At 34.3% G+C, this 20,930-nt stretch overlaps 2 protein-coding genes across 6 annotated transcripts; both read right to left on the bottom strand.

Annotated features, from left to right (window-relative positions):
- Positions 1-2,004: 2,004 nt before the first annotated feature.
- On the bottom strand, positions 2,005-4,914 carry LOC102611949 (putative cyclin-A3-1). The gene is made up of 7 exons (XM_006472191.4): positions 4,362-4,914; positions 4,016-4,248; positions 3,743-3,895; positions 3,605-3,638; positions 3,347-3,496; positions 3,131-3,265; positions 2,005-3,039 (listed from the first exon to the last, which is right to left on the bottom strand). Exons 1-7 carry the CDS (start codon positions 4,701-4,703, stop codon positions 2,968-2,970), a joined length of 1,119 nt encoding a protein of 372 aa, XP_006472254.2. The 5' UTR covers positions 4,704-4,914; the 3' UTR covers positions 2,005-2,967.
- Positions 4,915-12,635: 7,721 nt separating this feature from the next.
- LOC102610761 (agamous-like MADS-box protein AGL104) lies at positions 12,636-16,331 on the bottom strand. Of its 5 annotated transcripts, none has more exons than XM_025096038.2 (11): positions 15,879-16,331; positions 15,732-15,785; positions 15,604-15,619; positions 15,447-15,508; positions 15,334-15,367; positions 15,172-15,233; positions 14,999-15,098; positions 14,842-14,892; positions 14,620-14,765; positions 14,314-14,504; positions 12,636-12,884 (listed from the first exon to the last, which is right to left on the bottom strand). In XM_025096038.2, exons 1-11 carry the CDS (start codon positions 16,061-16,063, stop codon positions 12,853-12,855), a joined length of 933 nt encoding a protein of 310 aa, XP_024951806.2. In that variant the 5' UTR covers positions 16,064-16,331; the 3' UTR covers positions 12,636-12,852. The 5 variants fall into 5 exon arrangements, with proteins under 5 accessions (XP_024951806.2, XP_024951805.2, XP_024951803.2 ...); XM_025096037.2 differs by having other exon boundaries at positions 14,842-14,895; XM_025096035.2 differs by lacking the exon at positions 12,636-12,884 and adding an exon at positions 12,959-13,327 and having other exon boundaries at positions 15,879-16,320.
- Positions 16,332-20,930: the final 4,599 nt, after the last annotated feature.

Here is a 20,930-nt window from a genome sequence, read left to right on the forward strand (position 1 = left end):
GAAAAACCAATGCAATTGTCTTCTGAAGCAACCCCCCGTGCAAAAACTGTAAACGCCTTTGCATCTTGTGAATGATTTTGAGTCTTTTTATTTATCTTTTGAGAGAGATCAGAGGAGTTTATTGATGAAATGCATACTGGGGGACCAGCAGCAGCTTGAGAGCGGAGAGGAGGGTGGGAGTTGGATAAGAAAGGGCTTGCATTCAAAAGCTAAATGGCTTTAATTTTTGTTTTGGAATGCAAGGCAAGAAAAAGAAAAAAAGAGAAGAAGAAGAAGAAAAAGGCAAATGGAGAGTTATTGAGTACACCCTGCAAACAAGGGACACAACTTACAATGCAACTTTTTCTTGCTATTCAGCTTTTTATTCTCTCTTTCAGTCCCTAAAATAAGGGTCACTCCGAGTTCAATTTTGTGGTATAAAAATAGACTATACTATAAAGATATTGGCTCTTGTGCTTTTTTCTTTTTTCTTCTTTACTTTTCTTCTGTCTGGGCATAGTTTGTCTGCATTTGCTTTGGAAAGTAGTCCAAGTTTCTCTTTATGGCTACTAGCAGAAAAGAAAAGAAAAGAAAAGGAAAATAATCATATATAAAAACAGTTCATAACCAAGAAAGAGTAAAAATGGCTCTTGAGTATCCGAGCCCTTTAGTCATTAGTCATGCTATTTTTCCAAAAACTTTTCTTCTTCATGCAAAAGCTTACCACAATTCACAATTCACAGCCAAAGGCAAAGAAACCTGTAAAAGGTTCTAACCAATGTATTTCTTTTCCTGAACAAAACAATATCTTTAAAGCGAATTGAGTGGTCAAATCATGCGCAACAGGACCGATGGTTCTCTCCTCTACTCAAGAACTAATACAATACAAGAATACCTGCTGTTATGTTATGTGACCAGGCCGTGACTATCGGTTTCTTTTTCTTGAGTTGCCTTGGCACTTAAGCTGAAGTTCGACAAAAAGGTTAATTACATGTAAATATAGAATTAGATATACCTAAATAGCAATTAACATGTTAGTTTCCATGTCCATGCTTCACTTGTATTGATCATTCATTTCTCTGTAGAGGCCAAAAGCAAAATCAGAATGAATGCCAAAAGTAAAACATAGCATGTAAAGAAGCAATTGTATCTTGAAGCTGAACCAGGCTCTACATCTTTGAATTACTACTTACTTACCCCACCAAAATTAAAAAAACATGGACTCATTATGCGCATGAACCTCTGACCCTGACTATGACCCTCTCTAAATGGACAACATTAGTTAGACCTTCCAGAAAACAATATTTAATAAGTATTCAGATCATGCTATTTGAATGGACAATGATGACATGGCACGAGCACAACTGCTTTGCCATTGGTACCAACTCATCAGACTTGAGGACATAGTGAGTGCTCAGAAAATGATGTTTGGTCAGAACAGTCAATGACATTCATGAAATTTTAAAGACTCACAAGTTGGTTTTCTGGTGGTGCCCCGCCATCTCCTGTCCAAAAGACAAAACTTGGCCCATATTAAAGTTGAATGTTTCTTCAAATGTTGGATCTGCTAATTCCAGCTTCTAAAGAGAAAGCCCACGTTATCAGCCGACCTCTTTTTCCATTTCTATCTGAGTGCTGAGAAAATGATGTTTGGTCGCAACAGTCAATGACAAATATGAAATTTTCAAACGCTCACAAGTTGGTTTTTTCTTCTTAAAAATGGCAGCGGCATTAGCTGCCACGACTGATTTTCCTGAAGCAGTTAATTCCTCCGTAATAGATTCTGTGATTTTATAGCAAGCAGCAATGGCAATCGAAATTCAAAGGTTGAAATGCACAAGTAAAGATCCTTTTAAATCCTTCATAGTTCAAAGTCGATTTCAAGAATTAAGCCCTCATTCCAGAAAGAAGGGCCGAGAAGCCTGTATCACAACAGTATCGTCGTGCGGTTGTATCACTAGCATCAAACCATAAGTTTGTGGAGATGACCAAAGGAGCAGAACAGATAGTCATGATTATTAAATGTGCAATTTAAGATGACATTTTACTTCAGCAAGTATAAGCTCCCATTACATCAATGATCTTGCAAAAATGAATCCTGCCCTAGAAGATTCTTGGTTGGGATGTTGAACTAGAAGTTGGTGAAAAACATTTGATACCAAAACTCAGCTGTTAGGTTAACAAGATTTGGACATGAGCAACCTTAAGTCAGAGAAAAGTGCAACTGCCAGGATCATGAGTAGGTCAAGGCTATTGCTTATAACAAACTCAACAATCTTCTATACATCTATGGCAACATCCCTGAATAATAAAAGTTCAATGGTACATGATTTTTCAGTCAAATTAAACATCCGACTCAAACCTTACAAATTGATCACTTCAAACAATGCACCATCCCAGCAGAAGAACATTCTCAAATCCATCATACAACTTATTGATATCCGAGAGAGGTAGAAACAAACTTACTAAGCCTAGCTCAAGCTCAAAAGAGTGAATAAAATGGTGCATATTGCAAGAGAAACTACAATTCAATCTCATTAGCTGGCTAAAAGTGTTTATAAGATGCTTCTTCATGGAGTTGATTTATACACATGAGAATTTACATCATTCAACTTATGAACTAAAGAAACACATACTAAGACTAATAAGTCTAGCCATCAGCATGGCCCCCCAGCATTTCTCAAAAAATTAGAAATCCCCTTCTCTAGCAGAGAATGATCTTCCAATGTCACTATTAGTAGCTGCTTGCATTACCAGTGCCATTCATACAATTCAAAAGTCTCCAATCACCAGAGTGCTAGCAATGACAAGAGTCACTCCCCCCAGCATTTCACCACAAGCAATCAAATTCAAAGATCTCTTCCACCAATAGAGATCGGTGATATGCTCACTAAAAAATCAATCTTCTGAGTTAGAATACTAGTTAGCAACTTTTAAATCAGACCTCTTTTGCCAATGATAGCTCAAATAACAAATTCCAGTCCAACTTCAATCTTTGATATCTTCAAAGTAACAACTAGGTATCTCTGGAGAAGAAGGGGTGGTTGCCACACATTTGAACTGTTTCCAACAAGTAATAAAACAAATAAGATTAACATTTTAGCTACACATCATAACATTAAATAAACTTGACACTTAACCAATACACTACCTTATGTTGCTTGTATTTTTCTCTTACAGCTTGCAAATTCCCTCCTCTTCTACTCAAATAGAGGTCATGTAGGATAAGAACACAGCCTTCTATTTCAGATGGTTTGTATCCAGAGTATTGTTGCAAGCTAGCAGTCTGCAAATACAAATGCCTAGCTAAATAATTGCACTTCAGGAATAAAAAAACTCCATCAACTGTAAATAGAAATCAGCTTACCCAGGGATGCTTTGATGGTTGGGTAATGAATCTTGCCAGGAATATAACAGATGCAGCAACTGAAGAGGGCAAAAATTTCACACAAGCATAATCTAATAGACTCAGTTCTGCAAGATAGTATCCAAGGAACTCTAGTTGCAAATTGGAAGCCTGTGAAAACCACACAAAAAATAATAATAATAAGTAATCAAGAAGAAACTCGCTCATGCCTTTAGCAGCAGATCTACAAAAGACAAAAAGGGTGGAGATTTCACTTACATTGTAATCCTCTTGTGCAACCCTGGTGAATCGCCTGCACATCAACACAGTAAAAGGAAAATAACAATCAGCGTTCAGCACAATGGACCACTAAACGTTTTTCTAATTATAAGCAACAACTAAAAGAAGAATCTTCACCTCAAAAATGTCTTGACAGTGGGACTTCCCAATTCAAACTTCAAGGACTTGAGTATATCGGCCTCCATTTTCACCACCTCGTCTTTGGTGTAGGTATTATCCGTAATGTAGCAAAAATCCTCCACATTTGGAGGGCTAATTTCCTCATACTTTCTACTTGATACAAAACAACAAAAGTGACATCATAAGCAACCAGAAAATTGGCAATCAAACATAAAAGAAAAAGGGCTTACGAAGAAAAAAAAAATAGAGAGAGAGTTAATGGCCGCTTACGAGGCAATGAGCATTGAAGAAACCCCAAGCAATTGAAGCTTCTGGCGATTGAGAACATTCAAAGAAAGGAACCTATCAATATACGAAATGGTGAGATAGAGGGTATCTGAAACAAGCTTGTATTCCTCCGCAACCTCCACCAACCAGTCAACCAATACCCCTCTCATGTTTGCACTCACATCCTTCTGAACCTTCTCTACGTAATCAGGCAAAGGCCTTCTCTTTGGATCCACCTACATTATCAGAGAAATTAAACTTGTTAACAAAACATGAAAAAACGGAAGCAAAGGAAATTAAACCCAAAATATGATCTAAAGCTTCAGTTTTTTTTTCTTTTTTTATGTACCTCCATGGAATGAAGATACTGGTAAATGTCGGTGACGTAGGCTCCACAGATCTGAGGGTCATCGGATCTGGCATCAATGTCAATATCAGCATCCTCGGTTGCCTTGGTCTTGGCCTTGGCCTTGGTCTTTTCCGTTAGCAAAGCCTTCTTCGCTTTGGCCTTGGCTTTACGCGGCTCAGCCTTGAGACTCGGATTCACCGAGACGACGACGTTTGTGTTGGTGGGCAACTCCCCCAAGACCACCCGCTTCTTTTTGGCTGGCTGCTCCGAGGCACTTCCAGAGGCCGCCCTCTTCTTGGCCGCTGCCCGTGTGACCCTAACAAAGTTCTCTTGATCCGCCATTACCAAACTAATGCTTCACTCAATTTGGGACTCAAGAGAGGAGGAGAGAGGGATTTTGGAATTGTGTGAGAGCAAAGGAAGGAAGGAGAAATAAGTAGAGTTGTAAAATAGAAGGGAGAGGGAGAGGGAGAGGGAGAGAGCGCCATCGTTTTGGTTTTTCAAAATATCATTTGGGCGCTCGCTTCCCTCTCTCTCTTCGCACTTGAATCTTTTTGATTTTCAGTTTTTGTCCTCTTAAATTTTTATTTTTTTTTTGAAATAGAAAATCAAAAATTTTGGGGGCTAAAAACATTTTTAAGCCAGAGCGCGGTGGGATTGGCGGGATTTTGTTTTGTTTTTTTTCAATTTCATGCCGTGTCGACACGTAAGCCAAATATCTATGCAGATAAATAACATTATATAAATTACGTAAAGATGAGTGGAAAATTAATGGTTGATCTCATGAATGTTTATGTGAAACCCATTTATATTTATTAATTAACCGTTAAGTGATCGTCTCGACTCTCGAGATATGAAGTCAGTGAATCCTTTTAACAGGCCTTGCCGTCTTGAAAATATATAAAATTGATACACTATTACAGGACAGGACTGTAAAATAATTATGCGTTCTACTTTTCTAATATTCTATGATAATAAAATAAAATTTTTTTTAATACTGATTAATCATTAGATTATTATATTACACAGATATTTATAACAATTACTTATTGTAGCAGAGATATTACACTGATATTTACAGTCAGATATACATAATTAGGACTTATATTATTATAATAAATTTTATAAAATACATGTTTAAATAAATAACTTCTCATAAAAAAAAATATCCATACTCTACTTATATTTTATAAAAAAAAAAAATTTTTAAATATAAAAAATATTTAGCCCTCACAATGTTTGTGAGGGCAGCAGCCAAGGCCGAAGTGGCTGATAATAAAATAATTGAACTACTAGATTAGGAGAAACTCTAGAGTCGTCCACGTAATGAATTAAACAATTCGAAAACGAGGGACGGTGATTGGCCGAGAGGGAGTTTTAGAAATAGTAGCGCCATTTCTCTTGTTTTCAGAACATTTTTATTTTTACCCGCTTTTGAAGTTCTGGAGGGGTTTCCTCCTTTTGACTAATTTTTTTTGTTTTCCAAAAATTTCAAATTCTGGGACAGCGAGTGGCCTTGGCCTAAAAGGCTCTGGCTCGTGTTAAATTTTTTAAAAACTATAATCATAGCCCGCAGCTAGCCTGCTGCCCTTTTGTGTAATTTCTGTTGATGGTATGTATTTTAGAGCCTGTTTGGTATGGCTTATTTAAGAGGCATAAGTGCTTATTTAATCGTATAAGCACTTTTTAAAATTTTTTATGGTGTTTGGTTATTTTTTTAGTAGAATTTTTTTAGCTTAAATAAGCTAATTTACCTCTACTAGGAAAAGCTCAAAATTTGAGCTTTTGGGAGTAGAGGTTATAAAACTTTTCTAAATATATATAATATAAAAAATATCACATAGTTTAATGGTTCAAAAGTGCTTTTTTTATTGACAACCAAACACCCAATGACTTTTTGTCCAAAAACTCTATTGGTATAAGCTCTACTGCTATAAGCTCTACTGTTATAAGCTCTATTTAATAAGCTGTACCAAACGGAGCCTTAATCATTTTGCATTTATGCTAATCCATCGTAGCCGTCCGTTGTTGTCAAAAGCTTGCGCATTACTTGGTAGTCACTTCGACTGTTTGAGCCTCCACTTCTGTAAAATAATAAGATTACTGAATCTCATATCGAATATTCATTTTTTTCACGTAAAATAAAAATAGTCCAGTGTTTAGTAAATAACTTTTTTTTAAATTAGTTTTTAAAATTTTTGAGGATAGATTTAGCAATAAGTTAAAAGGTAGATTTGTCAATTACGGGAGTAAGGGTGGACATCTCGATCGAGTTTACCTAATTCAGTTTAGTTTCGCTCTTAAAACTTTGAATAACTTTTTTTTTTAATTGATTAAGCATCAGATTATTGTATTACACAGAGATATATATAACTGCTATGACAGCATGTCATTACACTGATATTTATAATCAGATATATATACATGAGACTTACATTATTACATTTTTAGTCTATGAAACACATGCCCAACCAAATACCCCTCACGGTGGAGGGATGTCTCTGCTCCATTCGCATTTCGCAAAAGAGAAAGACGTTGTAAGTAGTCTCCACACAATTATATTTAATTGAGGGAGGTTGAGTATGTGGGGACTCGAACCATTGCCCTCATAGTCATGCTTAACTTTAAGGGCAATAGTTTATGAGCTACAAGCCCAAGTCGCAACTTAGAATAACTTAAAAATTAAAACTCAGGTTGAAATTTAATTCAGATTAAGACAGAATCAAATTGATATTAACACGATCGATTTATAAGTTTAAATTAAAAGAAGTTGATAAAATATCTCTAACCTTAACTCACAAACTATAATCTCTACATTATCGTATTCTCATCACTGCACTTCATCATTATCTTTATTTTTCATAACAATCAAACAATAATTAATGCAAGATCCCAGATTGAGTAAAACACAAATTCACAATCATGATTCACAAGCCCAGAGTGCCAAACAACCAAACTGACACACACAAGACCCAAGAGCAAACCATGTCGAATTCCAACTGTATAGCACTGGCATTGTGCACCACCCAAACCAGTTCTCATCGGCATCACAAGCCGCTGCACTTTGTCACTAGATTCACCACCTGTCATAAGCAGCGTATGCCTATCGTCCATCACGCTTCGTATCTGTTGCGCTGCAAGTTGTCTTCGTCGCTGACTTCCGTTGGTCGTTGTCGCCTTTCTCCAGCCGATGGTAAACTTACTTTTGGTTTTATTTGTATGTTCATTAAGTGTATGATAGATGATAGGCAATGAATAGATTTCTTGGTTCATTTCTTTCAAACTGATGAAATTTGAGTTTTATGTTGATTTTGTTGTATCAATTGACTCAATTTTGTTATAAAAAAACCCAGAAATTTTCAAAAAACCTTCCTAATTTGCATGCATTTAAATAATAAAAAAAATGTATAATTAAGAATGGGTATGGGTAGGGTTGGGTTAGATTTACTGGGGCGCAACAACCGAAACTTTTGAGTAACTCAAACCTACTAAGGTTGTGTTTACTTGCTGGAGTGAGAGTGAGGAGTGTGGATTCCTCCCACTCCAGCGTTTACTTGCTTAAAATGGCCACGGATTGAGAATCTCACTCCGTGGGCCCCACTCATTTTTGGAGTGGGGAGTGGGAGTGGGAATCCACTCCCACCTCTCCCCTTTTTACCCTTTCATTTAATTTAATTTAATTTAATATTTTATAATTAATAAAATAAAATAAATAATATTTATTTGAATAATAATATTATATTTAACTAAATAATAATTTACATTGATTCTAAGTTAAAATTATTTTAAAATAATACTATTACATTAATAGAGAATTAATAAATATAATATTATTATATTTATTTTAAAAATAATAGTACTATATTTATTTAATAATAATAATAATAATAAATAGTTTATTCTAAGAAAATATTAATTTTGTACTAAATAATATTATTTTATTATTTTATATAGTAATAAATTTAATATAATTATATTAAATAAAATAAAATAAGGTTTCATTTTATATTAAAATTAATAATTTATTGTTCATAATTAAGAATATTAATAATTATAATAAATTTATAAATATAATAAAATAAATATTATTCATTAAATATATTTTTTATTAGTTTTGTAATTAAAAACTATAATTCTTTAAATAAGGATAAAATTGTAATTTGAAACTATTTACTTCCAATCCAAGACAAAGTAAACACATAAATTGGATTCTGATCTCTATTTCATGCTTCCATTATAGTGTAAGTAAACAACCTACTCACACTCTCATTCCACACTCCTAATCCAAGGATTCCCACTCCTCAGGATTCCCACTCCAATTCAAAAAGTAAACGCAGCATAAATATAATAAAAGTCAGATTGGATTAGATTGAGTATGGTTTAAGGGTTCAAAAATAAGGAAAACAAGTGATCATCAGTTATGGGTTTTCTTAAGGAGGAGGTCAGACTCAGACATATATATGCAAAACTCAAGTTGGATCTCAAATTCTCAATAAATGTCTGGTGAAAAGATAAAAATAGCATTAATAGCCGGTCAGCAACATGGAAGTTATGACTAAGTATTGATACGAGTAAGGAAGAAAACATATTCTTGTCTTCATATATACGGTAATAAACACCAATTTCAGCCAAGACCTAAGACAGTCCACTTCAGCTTCGCGTAGCTAGGCGTTGATATTTTTTTTTAAAAAAAAAAGAAAGGAGAAAAAAATTGGCAAGATTAAATTTATGAAAAATTACAATCATTTGTATGAAATTTGTTCTTTAAGGGAACGTTTTCTTTCTAGTAAATAGGAATTAATTCTTCCTAATGATTATCCATATTAGAAAATAATATTTATTTCTCTTAGGAGTGCAGATCCTCTCATGATTTGATTATTATCTGATTTAAGTTCAGATCCCCTTGTGATCTAATCACTGTTTGATCTTTTGAAGATCCATTGATATGTGATATTACCAAAAAAAGTGAAACATGCAAAGCCATGAAAAGTAAAAATAAAACATGGAGTATGAGCACGAAGCACATAAAGTAAAATATTTAATTAAAGAGCATAAAACATGAAAAGTCAAATAATTAATTAAAATAGAGTATGCGCTTACAAGATAAAGAGACAGTGAACAAAAAAAATCTAAAAGCTTCAAAAACTAACTTTGAGAAGGAGATATATGTAGACGCCAAATCAAACTTTAATCAAGTGGTGGAAGCATATCAGAATAAGAAGATATCAAGAACTTAAAATACCGAAAATTTGTGTTATAAATAAAAAGCCCTTGAAGGCATAGAGAAAACACAGCCAAATAGATAAAAGAAAAAAAATTCATTGTAATTCTTATTAAATAGTGAAGATTGTTGTTTTGACATCTCATTGCCATAGGTCAAATACTGAACCACGTAAATTATCTATGTTTTATTTTTCGTATCACCCATTTATTTAATTTTTTAGTTGGCCGAAAACAAGTGTCAACATATGATATTATGAAATTGAATGGCCAGGAGAAGCCACGAACAAAATTGTACAAAACATTATCGCGTAGTCCACCCTTCTGAAGGCAGCCACTAGGAGTGGGCAAATAACCCAACCCGACCCAATAGTTCGGATCAAATTCAGATGAAGGTTCTAACCCAATTGGGTTTGACCCAATCCGATCTGAAAAAATCAAAGCCAAAATAAGCATAAATCTCCGATCCAATCAGATTCGATCCGAATATGTTCGAGTTGAGTTCGGGTTATATTTTTCCCAACCTGATTAACCTAAAATCCGATTGGGTTGATTCGAACCCGATCCAAACCCGAATTTGCCCAGCCCTAGTAGTCATCTCTAATTTTAGTGATGTATTGAATAAATATATAATCCATCCGAGGTATGGCCGCATTTATCTCTCTCTCTCTCTCTCTCTCTCCCTCTCTCTCCCTCTCTGTGTATCCTTTTGGCATGCCCCAATAACAATTTAAGATCTTCAAGATGATTTTTCATGAATGTATCCAACATTAATTATAATAATCCTGCACAGTGAACCCAGAGAATTAAGCTAATTTATTAACGTAGCCGTGCCTCAAAATTGTATAGCCAAAAACTTATTAAATAGTACTGCCTCTGGTGGTTAGCAATTAACATCATTTTTAACTTTTATGCAATATCAATACCTCTTTCATGTTAATATATTGGCTTAAATCTTTTTAGCCAGCAAAATGAGAATAGCCAAAGCCAATAAAATAAAAGTAGCCAAATAAGCTTCATTTTGAAGACTAAAAAGAAGAGATAAACAAGTCGGATGTTCCCAAGTCCTAGTATTATTAACTATATATTTAGTTTATCCAACTTTATCCCAAAGGGTGCATGGGGTAAGATTTCCTTTCTCCACGCAATAGATTAATTGGTGGGCCGCAAAACCCATTTTGGGTTTGCTCTGATAGTTCCATATAATTGATGGACTCAGCTTAATTATGCGTTCCGAAAATTGGAATTTTATCTTTCTCAGAGTGCATTGACGAATATAATTAATTTACTATAAGCGAGCAAGTACTAGTAGCAAAAAACTTTATATAGCCGACCTTATTATAAAGTAAAAGCAAGTTAAAAAGGGAAAAAAAAGCTAATTACAAATAAATTATAAAAGAAAAGTTAAACAATTTCCGTAAGTTTATAGGATTTTTGCTGCTGATCTGGTTCTTTTGCTGTAGTAGTAGTAGGTAGGCTTCGGATCCAATTCAAGGTATCAGCATCGATTCTAGTACAAGCAGCTGTATGAGACTTATTTGGAGATGGGAGACGGCAAAAGTTACAGAAAGAATTAAAATGAAAAGGCATCGTTCAGTTCATTTTATCTCTTATTAAGGTCAGATCATGAAAGGTTCTGAACTGCTGAACGATGCCGTATGGCTGCTGGGTTGACGTTAGGGTCACTGATTGGGAGAGGCGGTGAGGGTGAATGAGGAGCCAGTCGATATGACTCACATGCATGGCTGGACTTTCCCACGTCCACCTGTATATACGGTCAAGTTACTTTCACAAATTAAAAGAGCCTATAATCTGATATAATTAGGTGTAATTATTGCCTCAATGCAAAATCTATGATATTACCAATTGGAAAATGCTAGTTGCCCCGGGTCAAACCACTAAAGTTATACAAAACGACACCACTTTGATTTTTTTTTTTTTTTTTGCTTCTCCATAAAATGTTGTTGTTTGACCCAGGCAAAAGCAAACGTCTTCCTCTCCTCTTTGTTTCACAGGGAACGACATAACCCACGTCTTCCTCTCCTCTTCGTTTCACCAACGAATGACATAACTCAAAACACAATTTCATACAAACATGACAACAAAAATGAGACAGATCAAGTTCTCCAATAAAAATTCAGACCTCGAAAAATTCAATAAAATTTGAAGTTTCGAAAACAAAATGCTTCCAAAAGAAGATAGTACCTTAGCTTGTGCAAAGCCACGTATAATCGAAACTGAAATTCGTAAATGCTGAAACTTAATCTTATGTCAGAAAAATTTCATAGCTGCTGTTAATGCCGAAACTCATCTTTCAGGGACAATGTCGAGACTCATCCTTGTTCAAGCTTTTGCTTTTGCCTTGTCTGAGCCAAATCCTATCAACTCCGAGGACGATAAAAGCTTAAGGATTCTGCATTTCGCTCGGGTGTGGTGAAACAAAGAGGAAGAGAAAAGCAGCTGCGTTTTTCTGAGTTGATAAAACTAGAGGGGACCGGGAAAAAGAAATAAAAGCAGTTGTTTTTTTGCATTTTTCTGCTTTTACCTAGGTGAAACGGTAATGTTTATGGAGAAGCAAAAAGAAAAAAAAAAATCAAACGGCATCGTTTTGGTTTAGCTTTCGGGATTTGACTCGGGGTAAATAGTAGGACTCCAACCAACTTATGATTATTAAAAAGTTCTTGATGACAAGTTTCATGGGCTATGCACTATACTTTGGTATTGTTGCATTTGCACTGAACTTATTTTTCGACCCAGTGATTAATGTGAAATAAATAATTGATAATGAAGGAAAAAATTTATTGCCTAATCTACTAATCAAATAAATCCAAACTCCTTCAAGGATTTATCCCCTAATTTTTACCTCGTGAATTGAAGAACTGTTGTAATGGGTTATTTAATTAATGTTTGTTATTAATTGATTTTTTTAGCTCTACATAGTTCGCTGCAAAACTAATTTGAACCGAATTTCATAGCAAAAGAATTTTCAGAGATATAAAACGATTTGAGTGATTCTTTTTTTTTTTTTCGGTTTTGGACTAAAGGTTACCCAAATCTCTCTAATGTTCTGATACCTTCATCAAGATTGATGACATTACAATACTTTTATCAAAGTATACATCTCCCACGAGTTTGCTAAAGTTTTATTTTTCGTGGTTAAACTCCATTATAGATTTTTATATGAATCCATTTTCCATAGGACCCTTTTGACTCTTCCAGCTATTGTGTGATTATTGCCTCGATGCCCTCGATGTTTACCATGGGATGGACCTTATTGCGTATCTTCACTTTCAATGTGTGAGCCTGAAAAATCTCATCAACTTAAAGTTTACAGCATATATAACAACAATCCTCAACAAAACACCAATATAAAATACTATACAATAAACAGCAAATTTCGGATTCATAATTTGGTAGAAGACATAAAAATGTACCCATACTCGTTGATTCTAACTTATAACAAGCATAACAGTGCTTTAAATAATAATCAACAATCATTAACCAAGATGTTTCGCTACTTTAAATTTTCAAAACTCAAAAGGAAACGAGCAGTTCGTAAATTTTTTAACGCGATAAAGAAATATTTATTTGATTTTATTTAACTGAAAAGTTAGAGAGCTAAATAAAATGCCACGTTGGATGTTGATCATTGGGTGTACTCAAGATGGTTGATGGTGTGAATTGAGACAAATACAGGTCAAGGAGATCCCGTCCTCTTGTTTGACCGGCGGGAGTGGGGCAATTGCCTGCAAATGCATACGATCATAACAATTGATCTTAATTTTTCACATAAAAAAATCCAAGTCATAATTAGACTTCCAATCATTACTTAGTATAAAATGAATAATTATCACTTGTTTGTACATGGGAGTGCATGCATATGGTTAAACTACCATGAGTGGGATAGCCAGAATGAAAGACATTACAAGAATCAATCTGAGCTTTGTATAGTTGCTACGACTCAGAACATTTGGTAAGGTACAGGTGGGTGAATGTAATAAGCCACTTCTTTCATATTCATCATTGATTGCTCTTGTTTTGTATGGATGTGCATGCATATTATTAAACTACCGTGAGTTTGAATCACAGGGCTGAAGGATACTCCAAGAACTAATCTAAAAGTTGATTGCTATATTTGATATTTCACTTGGAACAATTGGTAAAATATGCGAAAGTAATAAAGTGGTGAAAAATGAATGGTAATAAGCCACATGCAATCTCAATTAATAAGTTATATATAAGGATAAGATTCTATAAATTGTCGAAGTTAGGATAAGTAAATAATTAAAGAATCTTCCGACATGATAATTACTGTTATCTCATTAATACTCAACAACCTCCAACGATCTTATCAATTTCACCTTTTCACGACCCTGTCAATCACACCTTTTCAGAGTATTACTTTCAGTCAAAACACCAATCAAATGCGAACAACAAAAACTATATCTATACTTTTATGAGATATACCCACGATCTTTCCCTAAATGCTTCAACAACCCAATTCACTTTCATTATTTACTTGGATGAAGGCATAAGAATCTAGCTCTCACTGAATGTGTGTGCGCGTATTAAACAGTTGTCTCTGAATTTATATGAAGCCATTTCCATTACATTCATTAGTGATTGCTCCTGTTTAGGTACAAATGTATATATATATATATATATATTTGTGTGTGTGTGTGTGTGTGTGTGATAAACCAGATTAACGGAGACTATAAGAAATAATTAATACCTGAGGGATAAAAGTCAGTCCATGGGGAAAAGTTGACGTCAATTACTTGTCCAAATTGAGGACGTTGCATATCATTATTGTCGTCCTCTAAACCATCTCTTCGGCTTATTTGACCATCAATATTCATATTGTGTCCCCGGAACATATTTAAAGGTGGCACCAATATTTCTGTTGCCTCTTGAGGCTCATCTCTGCAAAGCGGAATTGAAATTAATTGCATAAAAAGGCAGTGAAGCATTGTAATAGTATGTTTTTAAACCAATTCCAGAAGAAAAGAATATATATATATATATAAGAATGAAGCACCTAAGGGGAAGGAGGCCATTTGAATCCAAAATGTTAAGATTATGAACTTGTGAGTCTCTATGTGGAAGCCATTCCAAGATATTGTTTGGACTTTCTGTAACAAATCCGTTCATATGATCTGACGTTTCGGCTGGAGGAAGGTGTGCCTAGTTGCATTGGCAGCAACTAACTTCATGTTATGTTACCATTATTATGAAAGCATACATCATTTCAGATACATACCTGCGAAGTAGCTGGCGTGCTAGACGAATTACAATTTTCCTCCAAAAGATGCTGCTACAAATTTCATAAGCTCCAATCACATATATATTTATGTTCTCCAGCCAAAATATAATTCAAACGAGGAGTTATATATTTATATCTTAAATCTTAATCGCACCTTGCGTATGCGAACTTGTTTCAAAGTTTCCTCCAGGATTTGCTCCCGGTGCTTGATCTCGTACAATGTTGTCATTTCAGACGGATCTTCCTCAAATATCCTGGAAATTTTTATGCATATTAAGGTTAGGATTTCTAAATTGAAACTGTGCAAAGATTAGGGAATATATATACCTGAGACGTTTCTCCATGTTCTGTATTTGGGATTTACACTTGACGATTTCTTGTTGAACTTCCTGAATTTTGGATGAAGTGGGTTTCATCATAATAACTAAACAGCCGCAGATAAACGATTACAGATAGCTGGATGGAACTAGATTTTCATTCTTAAAATACCTCAAGGTGAGAATCAGTATTCGTAGTTGGGTTGCTTTGCATAAAGAAAAAGGAAGGTTAGAAAGTGGAGGCAGAAATAAAAGTTGCATCAAGAGGAGGGGCAGAATCCGAACCTCGTTGCTTGATAAGTTTGGTTGGCCTCACTTCTTAACTTGCCGAGAGCCCTTTGTAGAAACTGCAAATAAAGTGCAATTACTGGATCATCATCTCGTACAAATTCATACGGCAGGCTTTAAATTAGATCAGACACTGACAAGGTTCCTGGCTTACCTCTTGATTACGCAGTCTTCAAGACAGAGATGCATGTATAGCACCAAATCAAGGAGAAGAACATGCATCAGAACAAATTAACTGAATAAATTGAAACCAGATATATGTGAGATACCCCAAGTACTTACCGTCCTCGCTCATGTTCGGGAAGATTGACATACCTTGCCAGAATCTCCTCCATGCTTTTTAACAATTAATACACCAAAAAGAAGCTATTTTAGGTTAGTTAAAAAAAAATTATATTTCTGAAATGATGAAGTGGGTGTCGAGCTCACCTTTTGTTTCCAGAGAAGAGGCTGACTCTTCCAGAAGGGGAGAACATGATGAGAGCCACATCAACATCACAGAGGACAGAAAGTTCATAAGCTTTCTTGACAAGCCCATTTCTCCTTTTTGAGAAAGTGACCTGCCTATTTGTTGTGTTCTCAATCCTCTTGATCTGCACCTTCACTCTTCCCATATCTCTTTCTTGTTTTAGCAAAATCTATGGTCTATACGCTTGAATTAATTTCAATTTTCAAGATGACACAATAGCTAGTGAGGAAAAGGTACACAAATAAATCTTGAACTCTCCGCATATATACGCGCTCAAACACACACACACACACACAAGAGATTATATTTAGTGAGAAAATAAGGGAGCAAAGAAGGAAGAAAAACGTGATGTACTCTTGTCACCATCAGGCGAATTAAAGAAGATGACATGAGAGAGAAAGCGGTGTATGGCGGAATCTGGGTTACCAGGAGCGGCGTTGAATGTATAAACATAAGTGTCAAAATATATAAATAGAGAGAGAGAGATGAGATGATTCGTGAATGTTTTTCTTTTCTTTGCTTTATTAGCATTTATTTCTCCTTTATACTATTAGAGTCGATTAGGCACACTATATTATCATCACATTAGGACTTGCGTAATCTCGTATATCCTCAAATTGGGAAGTTGAATCAACAGCGGCACTAATACTTCATGACTTATCTTGAACTCTTCAACCAATTTGTGAAAAATTTCGAGTATATTTTTAATTCCTTTCATTCGATTCTTAATTTCATGTGAACTCTGTAACTAATCATGCATGCAACCAAATGCTTGTTTCTAGAAAGATCTTTTAGTCAAAATATCAGTAAGTTATTCTACTTAAACATGAGTGGAGCTGAACTGGAAAGAGTTTGAATGTTGTCAAATTAAATATCAGTAATGATATACTTAAAATACATGGAGCAGGTTTCAAATGCCTAAATTAATAAAAATACATTTTAATATAGTCAAAATATCTGTAAGGTCATTTTATCTTAAACAGAGTAGGATTGAGATGTTAAAATTACTAAAATAGTGTAGATCATAACTTTTTAGATTATTGAAAAGACATAAATATCTCTATTTTAAAATATAATAGGATTGAAGTACCAAAATTATTGAGAAGACATTTTAGTATAGTTAAAATATTAATTAATAACCTTACTTTTACCTTAAACAAAGTAGGTAAATTGAGAAAGTCTAACCTGTCTAAACTATTGAAAGATTTAAATATCTCAATCATTATATTTAAAAGTCTCAAATAAGGAAATGCTTGTGAAAATCAAAGGTATATATACAATAAGCCAAGAAACCAACAGAATCACGATTTATTAAGCACAGAGAGAATGTATGTCGCAGCTAATCCCAAAAAAGGATTATCACATTTGCATTTGCATCCTCAAAATGAACATAGATAATTAGATTTCAAATAGGTAATACCAAAAATCGATGCCAAATTCGAAATCTCACAAAAGGGTAGGTGTTGAATCTTGAACCAGTTGTATATACATACATAATGGAGCGATTCATGCATAGCACGGATCCTAGAGGAGTGAAGAGACACAGATAAGAAGTTGAGAACAAGAACAAGCAAATAAGTTGTCTTTTTCAATTTGTTGTGTTCGAGGTTAACAAGAGATGCGGCTGGGAGTGGAGTGGGTCGGTCCCAGAAAGCACGTGGGTTTTGTACTTTCAGTTATGTCTTCCTCGATTGACTACCCCACCGACCTCTGAAGTTAAAGCTACAAATCGCAACGTGTCATTAACTTCTCGTTTCCTTCGAACTCGAACCCATCGATTCTGCATGCTCTCACTCCCCCAAGGACAGCAAACACAAAGGGCTCCACCAGCTTCACTGAGGTTCTTGTTTCGCTCGTAATCTTGTGCTCTCTTCTCTTATCGGTTTTGTTGCTTGTGCTGTTATGCAACTAATTATGCATTTTACCAGAGTTCCACATATATCAGGAGATTCAAGATATGCATAATCCTTCTTCCATGAGATTCCCAGAGCAGAGAGCTAAGAAACATGTACTAAACCTTGAAATCCCATTTTCCTTTTATTCCATTTTCCAATTCATTATTTACTGAAGTGATCTGAAGCGGAGTAAAAGAAACTCACTTGTCTTGCTATTGTTATTTGGGCTCGTGTAAAGCTGGGTCTAACGAGAAGCTTTTGTATCGGCTGGGTACCGTTTTGTTACAAATATATTATGCTAAAAATGATAATAGTAATAAATACTCGATCGGATATTTAAAAGGCCAAGAAGAAGATCAACGTGAATGAAAGATGTGAAAACAATTGGTGTATTACGTTTAGCGACGGAGGTTTTAAAATGAGTAAGGAACTCTGGATAGTGTGTAACAAACTTACACGCACCTAAATGGATCCAATAATAGGTTGCCACCTCATGAAGACTGTATAAGCATAAATGAATTGGATTTTCTTTCTCCTTCCACCACCCCTTGTTGTTTTATAATAATACCATCCCATTTAGTAAATTAATTAATTAATTAATTTGTAATTCTGTCTTAATTTCATTTTCCCCGTAATTATTATCTTTAATGTTCTGTAGTCTGATTGCCTGAAATTTCGCTCCATTTCCTCTCACTTTCCTTTTTCCTTTCCAGTCATTTCTTATCCTCTTTCCCCCCTTTTTTTTTCCTATTATGTGCAAACATTACTGCTGCTATTCTTCTCAAATAATAATAATAATAATAAAAGAAAAAGACAAACAAGACGGTCAATTGTTTTCCTTGTTTTATTTTGATAACAAGGATTACTACGGAATTGTGTAAATTATTATTTTTATTGCACATAAACCAATAAGGGAAATGGAATTATCATAACTCATGATTAATGTTTTATTTGGTATTGAGATATTATACCTTTTTTCTATTGAGAAAGAATTGTAACTGTGAAATAAAAATTATTATTGTGTAGTAAGTATGACCTTATATAATAATTGTAATAAAAACATTAAAGATGCTACTAGGGATGACAATTTTTCCCAATGGGATGAGATTGAGACATATTTTTGTTCCATAAAAAAATTTAGGGACGGGATTAGAACATTTTTTTTATCCCAATTACATATGCGGGACGGGAGTGGGATTGACAAATTTCGTCCCATCCCGTCTCATTATCGATTAAGAATAGAAAATTTTTCAATTGGGATGGAATCCCGCAGGATCCCATCTCTTTTGGGACGGGATTGAGACATATTTTTATCCCAAAAAAAATATAGGGACGGGATTGAGACGTTTTTTGATCTCATTTGCATATACGGGATGGAACTGGGATTGGTAAATCCCATCCCATCCCGTCCTATTGCCAACCCTAGATGTTACAGGTTTTTCATTATAATAGTAGTTGATTAAATCAACTTAACTCCTAAAATACAATAATTAATGTTTACAAAATATTTTAATACTATAATTTTTAAAATAACGACCAAAACTCAATATCGAACTCCAAAATTAAAAAATGTATGGCAACTGGCTGGGCCAAGATTGAAATTTTACGGCCCATAATAATTCTTCTTTCTTGTCCTTGATGGTTTGATATCCGAAACTTGTCCCTAAAAATGAAACCGCTTCTTTCATATTCATCATTGATGGCTCTTGACAGTAGGAATCTGCATGCATATGACTGAACTACTGATGAAGAGCAAGAAATTGAAGAAATCCTAATTATATTTAAATGTATAATATTTAGGAATATTTTAATTAATTTGTATTCTAGTTTAATTTGGTTTCTTATTTAGAGTCTTATTGTTTAGGTATTGCTTATTTGGGTAATATTCCTAATTTAGGCATAAGTCTTATTAAAATAGGTTTTCTAATCATATTACGATAAGTCTTATTTAGTATAAATAAGTGTCTTTTGTAGCTTTTACAAGCAGAGAATTTTGAGTTCAATAATATTTCAATTTTCAAATCTCTTTGTGAGTATTTGAATAGTTAATTCTCAGTATTCTGAATCAACGAGTCTTAACCCCTAAGTTCGCGGTATTCTTTTGAATCAACGTGAATTTAGTTGTTCTTTTATTCCGGTATTCTCTAGAATCAACGGAATATTTTGAACATTAAACTTCCGCTGCATCAGCTTGGTATCAGAGCCAAAACCTGGTATTACTCATCTAATCCCATCTACCACCAAACGTTTCCTTTCTCCTTTTTGTTTTTTTCCATTTAGTTAAAAAAAAAAAAAAACCCAAACAACACCAAAAAAGCATAGGAAAAAAAAAGAAAAAAATTATATCATGATATCACAACATCGACGTGAAGATTTCATCTTGAGAGATGTTTTAGTTAAGATGTTGAGGATTTTGCGTTCAATTTCTCAAGATTTAGAGAAAATTCGAGATAGAAAATCTTTACACATAAAGCATGCATATGGATTTGATGACGTTGTTCACGATGATGGTTGTTATGAAGATAATGAGGAAAATAGTAACTTTGTTCCTTTCGATAATATTATTCCTTCCGAGGAGAATATTAATTGGCCATTCATGTCTACAACAAATCCTCAACACAAAGACATTGATTTGGATCAATCTCCGAAATTTGATGAGTATCTTGATATTGTGGGACGAAAAGAGGTAATTGTTCATCAATCTTTTGATATTGTGGAGGAGAGAGAGATAGTTATTGATACAATCTCTTATTGTTCTCTTGATTTGCCGAAAGAAGACAAAAAGAGTTGTGATATTTTTCAACAGTTAGTGGATTATAAGAAAAAATCGTTTTTCCTTAACTATGTTGAAGTTCGACACGAACAATATGAGAAGACATTATTGGAGAAGTTGTTGATAGAAGAATTTATTTTACGCCATTGGAGTGATTGGATGGACGTTATTACAAAAGTTGGAAAATTTAAAGTTCGTCGTCTATGTCAAAGCTCTGTTTTAAAAATTAATCCTTATGCACATGAAGATGTTCTTGAAGATTACAATATACAAGATTCGAGGACGAATTTTCTCCAACCTGGCGGGAATGATGCAGAGCAAGAAATTGAAGAAATCCTAATTAT

Source organism: Citrus sinensis, chromosome 5 (assembly GCF_022201045.2).
Source record: "Citrus sinensis cultivar Valencia sweet orange chromosome 5, DVS_A1.0, whole genome shotgun sequence".
In the NCBI taxonomy this organism is placed as follows: domain Eukaryota; kingdom Viridiplantae; phylum Streptophyta; class Magnoliopsida; order Sapindales; family Rutaceae; genus Citrus; species Citrus sinensis.

What these genes read in the sequence shown, in the direction of transcription:
- LOC102611949 (XM_006472191.4), bottom strand. Translation starts at nt 4,703, where the DNA reads ATGGCGGATCAAGAGAACTTTGTTAGGGTCACACGGGCAGCGGCCAAG. An exon ending in TCTTCAATGCTCATTGCCTC is followed by an intron (nt 3,896 to 4,015) that starts GTAAGCGGCCAT and finishes TGTATCAAGTAG; the next exon opens with AAAGTATGAGGAAATTAGCC. An exon ending in AACCATCAAAGCATCCCTGG is followed by an intron (nt 3,266 to 3,346) that starts GTAAGCTGATTT and finishes TTGTATTTGCAG; the next exon opens with ACTGCTAGCTTGCAACAATA.
- LOC102610761 (XM_025096034.2), bottom strand. Translation starts at nt 16,063, where the DNA reads ATGGGAAGAGTGAAGGTGCAGATCAAGAGGATTGAGAACACAACAAAT. An exon ending in CAAACTTATCAAGCAACGAG is followed by an intron (nt 15,368 to 15,446) that starts GTTCGGATTCTG and finishes CTTTATGCAAAG; the next exon opens with CAACCCAACTACGAATACTG. An exon ending in GACTGACTTTTATCCCTCAG is followed by an intron (nt 13,328 to 14,313) that starts GTATTAATTATT and finishes ATGCATTTGCAG; the next exon opens with GCAATTGCCCCACTCCCGCC.